Consider the following 7019-nt stretch of genomic DNA (forward strand, 5'->3'; position numbering starts at 1 on the left):
TTCCTGCGGGGAGGGAGAGCGTGAATGGGACACGGCTAAATTTAGCCACTTACTCACACTACCGCCACAAAGGAGCGGCTGCATCTTAAGGGGGCGGCCGTTCCGTGGGCTCAGAAGGGACAGGAGAGAGGCTATTTTGGGAAGACATGTCATAATTGGCCGTCCCCGGTTGAGCTGCTTCTGTAATGCTGAGCAAAACAATAGCAGCATCCAGAGGAAGAGCCTGTTATGTTTCAGGTGGGATGTTTTCAACCGGTCAGGAAACTCGACCGCTCCCAGCGCGCAGCGGCGGCACAAAGGACAGGGGACGCTGAACAGCATGGACCGAGGGCTGGCCAAGCAGCAGGACATGCTGTGGCTTGGGGACAGCCCCGTCTGAGAGAGCTGCCTGCCCCAGCAGTGTAGCTGCCACCTCTTCTTGTCCACCTGCCTGCCTGGTCTCTCATCCCTCTAATCACCTCAGATGTGCCTCGCTTTGCCGTCCCCGGTTGAGCTGCTTCTGTAATGCTGAGCAAAACAATAGCAGCATCCAGAGGAAGAGCCTGTTATGTTTCAGGTGGGATGTTTTCAACCGGTCAGGAAACTCGACCGCTCCCAGCGCGCAGCGGCGGCACAAAGGACAGGGGACGCTGAACAGCATGGACCGAGGGCTGGCCAAGCAGCAGGACATGCTGTGGCTTGGGGACAGCCCCGTCTGAGAGAGCTGCCTGCCCCAGCAGTGTAGCTGCCACCTCTTCTTGTCCACCTGCCTGCCTGGTCTCTCCTCCCTCTAAAGACCTGAGATGTGCCTCGCTTTTCACCTCGTGCTGACGCATCCCTGCTGTCAGCAGCTGTCACCAGCTCTGTCCCAGTGTGGGAATGCGGTGAGGGCAGTGGCAGGCTGGCAGTGGAGCCAGGGAGCTGCCTTGCATCTAGAGCTGACCAGGGACACAAGAAACCCGATCCTGCTCTGGTCTATCTTTCCTTTCAGAGAAATGGTTTGAGGTCTGTGCTTGTGGAGGTGAGGTGAGTTCCCTCTAAAGCTGGTGCTGGCTGAGGGCCACCCCATTTGCCATTTATCCTGCCTGAATCTGTGCTTCCCCAGCAGCTAAAGCCACAGTCCTGCAGATAGCCAGGACAAGGACAGGGGCCTAAGGAGAGCAGTGAAGCTCAAATCCCCCTCAAGGTGTCAATCAGCAGCACAGCTGGGCTGCCAGAGACTGGGGAGCAAGGCAGAGGCAGGAAAACCTGCAAGGGAGAAGGCAGTGACTTGATCCATGAGAAGTACTTGCAAATCCCAGGTGAGGCTGTGACACTGTGCTCTCCTTGGGCACAGAAAGGAATCACACAGGCAAGAGATGAAGGCTTTGCACCCTGGGGGACTGCACACACCATCACAGATTCCACAGGAGGCAGCCACAGCACCTGGACCTGAGTCCTCACTGCTGTTTGGGGTGCTGAGTCCTGTGTGCTGAGCCAGGGGCCACATTTGCAGGACTCGGATGGAGCTGTGCCTTGTCCCCAGAAAAATGAAAGGTTGACTTGGAGAGCATCTGACATTCCCTAGGTGGGCAGTGAATGAGAGGCTGTAACAGGGAAGGGAAAAGGTTCCCAACTCCCATGAAACACTAAATCTGTTGGGAAGAGCAGAAAGGTCAAGGATCACAGGTTAAGAGGGAAAGTGGAGGGGGTGGATGCTGAGCTGGCTCCAGCCTGGCCTCCCCCGGCAGCATTTTCCACCCGAGCTCCTCTGCTGCTCCAGCTGCGTGGTCAGTACCCGGGCAGGGAGAGCACTGGGGCAAGCACACGTGTTCTCCTCCAGGCCATTCCCAGCCAGCTACGGCCTGGATGACTTTACTGAAGCCCCAAGGACTTCTCCTCCACCCCGCTCCTTCAGACTCCAAGTGCACCTCAGCTCTCAGCTGTGCAGCCCCTGAAGCTGCCCACACCCTCATTTTGACCTCTCTCTGCCTGCGAGCATCGGCCCCAGCACGGCTGAGGAGGAAGGGAGGAGCAGGCCGGGGGGAGAAAGCCCCTGACAGCATCAGGCAGCCCCCACTGTCCCTGCAGAGTGGGCAGTGGCCATCCCGGGGGGCCCCGGTGCAGCTGCGGCGCTGCCCTCCCCGAACATGTGCAGTTCCTGTTTGCTGTGTCTGTACAAGGCGCTGGGAAGTGGGGAATTTACTTACACCTCCCGCTTAACAACCATGGGAGGCTGGAAGGCTTCAGGCCGCTTTAATTTACGGCCCATCTCTCCAATCTCTCACTCGCTTTTTCGTTGCTGCTTTCTTCCTCCTCGCATTAACGTGACCCAGGTACCTGCCAACAATAATGGACTCGCTTGTGGGGGCGGCCCCTCCCTCCCTGCACACAAACTTCTACCTTGATATGGATTGCTCCGAATTCAAATGAAAAAAAAAAAAAAAAAAAGCGAAATCTGCAAAGGTTGGGGTGGGTTTGGAAAAGCGAAGCGCAGTGGTTCTGGGCCCGGCGCCAGTAGCCCGAGGGTACACATGTGCAGGCTCTCCCAGTAGGGCCTTCAGCAGCCCTGTTTTACAACCACCTCGGCACACACTGCAGAGTTCACGCATATGGCCAGACAGATGTGTCTGGCTTACGTTCAAGGCTGGAAAATGAAGAATTATGGAAGTGAAGGGCCCTGGGCATTAGAGAGGGCGGAGGTGAGGGGGAGGGGAGCCAGGGAGAATTTTTCCTCTGCTGAGAAATCCTCATCTGGGCCGAGAGGCTGGAGGAAGAGGGGTTGCGAGCGAGGAGGCAGCCAACAGCCATCCATGCATGTGAGATTGCTCTTAAAGCAACAGGGTGCATCTGCTCCCAGTTCAACCAGTTTACTTCACCAGCTCCCATTGGGAAACACGCTCTCATCAGGCCAGGGCCAGGCCAGATCACCTGCATCCCGTCTGTTTGTCCCCATAACGATGGCAACGTTCTGGCTCCAGCAGCCCTTCACAGACTATTTTTCCGCCGCTGGCTCCTGCATGAACTCTGCTGTTCACGTCCCACCCTCTCCCTTGTCTGTGCCCCGTTGCACAGGAAGGCTGATTTCTCACCAAATCTGGCTGCCACGGAGCCTCTGCCCTGGGTGGGAGCACAGCTCACTGGCACACACACACAGAGGAGCTGCTGCCCTGGGGCACAGCTCGCTGCCTGGCACACACTGCACTGCAGCCAGCAGCCAAAGCACTGCCCTGCCACTCCTGGCTGTGCTGGCAGCTCCACAGGGAAGCTTTGTCTGCCTTCAAGTGAGTCCCCAAAACATTCATTTCAAGGCCTGCGAGGGCAGAAACCCACATTTCTTACCCAGGGTGGGGACAGCAAGCCAGATTTGGACTTTCCAAAGGGCCACAGCTTTTTGCTGCTGGGTTTCACAGAGGCAGCACGTGGCATTACACCCAGGAAGGTTAAGGTCATCCCAAGAGGCCTTTGAAGCATGGTAGGAAAAGAGCTGAGCACCACTGGCACAGCAAGGTGGGGTCAGCCCATCCTACCTGGATCTTGTCTTGGCGGCGCTGCTGCTCAGCCACTTTCCTGGCCAGTGCTTGCTTTTTGGCTCTGAGCTCCTTGATGTCCATCTCTCCTCCACTGCCTTCAGTCTCAGAGTCATCTTCAAAGGCCTCAATCCTCACATCATCCTCCTTCTTCCAGGAAATGCAGAAAGAGAGAAAAACAGGAGGGCAGTCACTGTAAGGGGTGCTGGTGGCAGGGATCATTCTTGTTCTGCTCTTCCTTTTCCAGCAGACAAATCCCTGTTAGGCAGTGCATCACCCCTGACTATTTCTAAACATCCAAAAGAAGCCAAATAAATAGTAAATCTTCAGGAAATGACAAGGTGAGACAGGAGATAATGGGCAGGAAAGGCAGCGACCAGGCTGGGCAGGGGCAGCCCAGCTTTATGCTCTGTTCTAAAATCACACCCTCTTCCTCACCTTGGGAAACTCTTCCCACAGCCTTGGGTGAGTCACTGATGTTTTATTGCCTCCAATTCTGTGAAATCATGGTATTTCCCTGTCTCTCTGCTTTGCCTGGCTGCTTCAGGCTGCACATCCCTGTTCAGGCTGCTTCTTCCCACCTCCCTGCACCAGGGCAGTACAAGGCTGCTCTAACACTGCTGCCTCATCCCACAGGGCACACGGGCTGCTCATCCTGACAGGAACCTCAGATCCATCCACTAACTCAGGTGCCCTTCTTCATTCTGACCTCTGAGTAGGCCAGAGAGATTCCTGCACCCACCTCAAAACTTCCAGCTGGTCTGGAACAGATGTTGCAGAAGGAGATGTTCAAAATCTTGATTTTAAAGCTCCACATGATGGAGCATCCACTGTGTCTCAAGGTCACTCATTTCAACAGTTAATGACTTCCTCTGTTAACATTTCCACCCTACTTCTAGTCAGCCTTTGCCATGCTCCTGCTCTCCAGGACCCTCGTCTTTGCTGAGTTCAAGGGTCCCTGGTTCTCCAGCCTCCGGCCCACACCAGCACATCCAGACCATACTGCATCTTCTTCCTCTCCTAGAGACCCTTCCCCACCAGTCCTGCAGACCATTCCCAGCATGCCTGCACTGCCTGGAGACCCCAGAAGGAGCCATGCTGTTCCTACCTGAGGTGGAGGCCACACTGGCCTTTCCCCACATACCCAAATCTCTGGGATACAGGAGGGTGGGAGATGGTGGCTGGTGTCTAACTGGCCATCACTCACAACCATCTTCTCCCCAAGCTTTGCTCTCTCCCCACTCATTGCACACCCAAAGGGGAGCCCACAGGTCCCTGCTCCTCAACAAGTGTCCCACATGTGCTGCCCAGGAGCCCAACTCTCCACTGCTGCCTGCAGACCCCTCACCTCATGCAGCCAGCCTTGCTCCCCAGTGATCATGGGTGGCCTTCCCAAGCCATGCCACTACCCATCCTCCCTTCTCTGCACAAAATCCAAGGGTTGTGATGGGGCTGGGTAGAATTTCCACATGGCACCTGGCCAGAAAAACCTGCTCTAAGCCCTTGGAGGGCTGCAGGAGACAGATCCTGCACAGAGGGTAAGAGCAGGGCTCCACTCCCTGCCCTGTGCAGGCTGCCATGACACGTGTCAGCAGCAGGGACTCGTGGTCTTAATTTAGAACAACCCCAGTGCTGCACAGTCGTGCACTCAATCATTTCACCCAGGCCACAGAACCACCTTCTCTTCTCTCCCTGTGACCTTTTAGCCATGGGAACGAGGAAGATGGGAGCCCTCAGGCTCACTTCCCTCTGCTGGGACAGCCTGGACCACAGGGGATGGGGGGACGCTGCCAGAGGGAGAGTGTCACACCTCAGGGACAAGCCTCTGTCTGATGCAGATCTGCTGGGGGGGGTCAGGACCTGCTTGCCCCACAGTGCTGGTGGTCACTCTGGTGAGCTGCAAGCTCCCTTGAGATCAGAGCCCAAGAGGGAAGCTCCAGGGTTGCACAACAAGCTCATGGAGAGATTCCCACAGCTGAGTGAGACTGTGGGGACAGGGCAGGAGGGAGCTATCCTGGTACTGTGCTTGCTCACAGCAGGAACTGGAGGGACTCAGACAACAAAAGGAGCCTTCTGAAGAACAGGACCATCCCTGTCATGACACTGGGAAGAACCTAAACACCCTCCCATATCCCACATGCCAGCTTGAAAACCTCCAGCACCTTCTCCAGAACAGGACAAAGATCCAGGTCTCCCACCTTACAGAAACAACTCTTGCCTGGGGATTTGCTGTCCCCTGCTCAGCTAGGACAAGGAGGGTGCTGAGTACAGCACTGCTCTGGGCTTCTCTGAACTTTCTGACTTTCAGTTCCCATGGGACAGAGAGGAGGTGCTGTCCCTGCTCAGGGTGACATCCCTGTGGCTCTGAGTGCCCAGCCCCAGCACAGGGAGGGGAGCCAGAGTGAGCCTGGGCAGCACCAGGCCACCCAGCCTCCCGTTCCCAACGCCTCTGCTCCTCTCTCCTGTTTCCCTGGCCTTTCCAACTGCAAGATTAAACAGAAGAAAGGAGTCAACCTGCAGAGCAGCTGGCAGGGCCCTTAAACACACACACGGAGCCTGGAGTGAAGCAAGGCCTACAGGAACAAGCAAGGGCAGAAAAACAAGAGTTGAATTCCTTAATCACATCAGGATGTGAGAGGCAGGGGAGGGACGGGGCGCCAATGTCAGCTCTTCCTGTACGTGTGCTGGAGGCTGGAGCTCAGGCCTCTGCTCAACCAGCTCCACGGCTATAAACTTGATCCTGAAGCTGAACCCTGACACCCCCTCGCCCACCTCCTCTCCAGGGGCCATGGTGCTGCACGTTATTAAAGCTGCCCCCACCCTGGGTATGAAAAGAGCAGCATCTGGAACTCATAGCGGCGCGAGATAGAGGCGGGCGGGCCGGGCTGGCAGGAAAGGGCACGAGCGAAGCACACTCAGGAGACAAGGGCTGTGCACCATTTGCCCCCCCTGCCTCCCCCCATAAAATGCACACGCAGCTAGGCCAGCTATAAATAGCGGGAGCTGCAGGGCAGGCAGAGGCTGGGCCCCACAGGGGTGATTCTTCCTTCACCGAGGCGCGCTCTTCCCGCACGGTACCTGATCTTCCAGTTGTTTTCCCTCTTGGCTTCCCATTTCCTTTCCCATGGCGTCTGGGACGGGTGCCACTGACACATATTTTCCACCCTTGAATGCCAGCAAAGGCTCTTCTTGTCCACAAAGGGCTTCCAGGAAATACTTCAGAACTGTGACCCTCTTGCAGTCGGCTGCAATAACCTACGGGGTGAGGACGAGGGGGTTGGGGAGAGGGAAAGGAAAACAAAGTCAGTGCAAAGGGGAGCGGATGAGCAACGACCAGGGGGGAATGTTGGGGATAGAAGGCCCAGTGGGATGCAGGCAGCACCACAGGGATGTGAGGGGTGCCCCTCTTCTAAACACGGCTGGAAGGGGTTTGCCTTGCTCTGCAGTCCCCAGGGAAAAGGAGGCAGGCAAAGTCAGGGCATTCAGCACCAATCCTGTCCTGCTTCCTCTGAGCACTCCAGGGATGCAGGA

General features: G+C 56.4%; 1 protein-coding gene across 1 annotated transcript in view; it reads right to left on the bottom strand.

Moving 5' to 3' along the window:
• The window catches only part of SMG6 (SMG6 nonsense mediated mRNA decay factor), a 104357-nt gene that overhangs the window by 10673 nt on the left and 86665 nt on the right, over window positions 1–7019 (bottom strand). The window contains exons 13-14 of the mRNA XM_031060632.1: window positions 6567–6743; window positions 3489–3635 (exon numbers count right to left, since the gene is read on the bottom strand). Coding sequence (XP_030916492.1) covers window positions 3489–3635; window positions 6567–6743 — 324 coding nt within the window. The remainder of the gene's footprint in view (window positions 1–3488; window positions 3636–6566; window positions 6744–7019) is intronic.

Source organism: Geospiza fortis, unplaced genomic scaffold (genome assembly GCF_000277835.1).
Source record: "Geospiza fortis unplaced genomic scaffold, GeoFor_1.0 scaffold425, whole genome shotgun sequence".
Lineage (NCBI taxonomy): Eukaryota > Metazoa > Chordata > Aves > Passeriformes > Thraupidae > Geospiza > Geospiza fortis.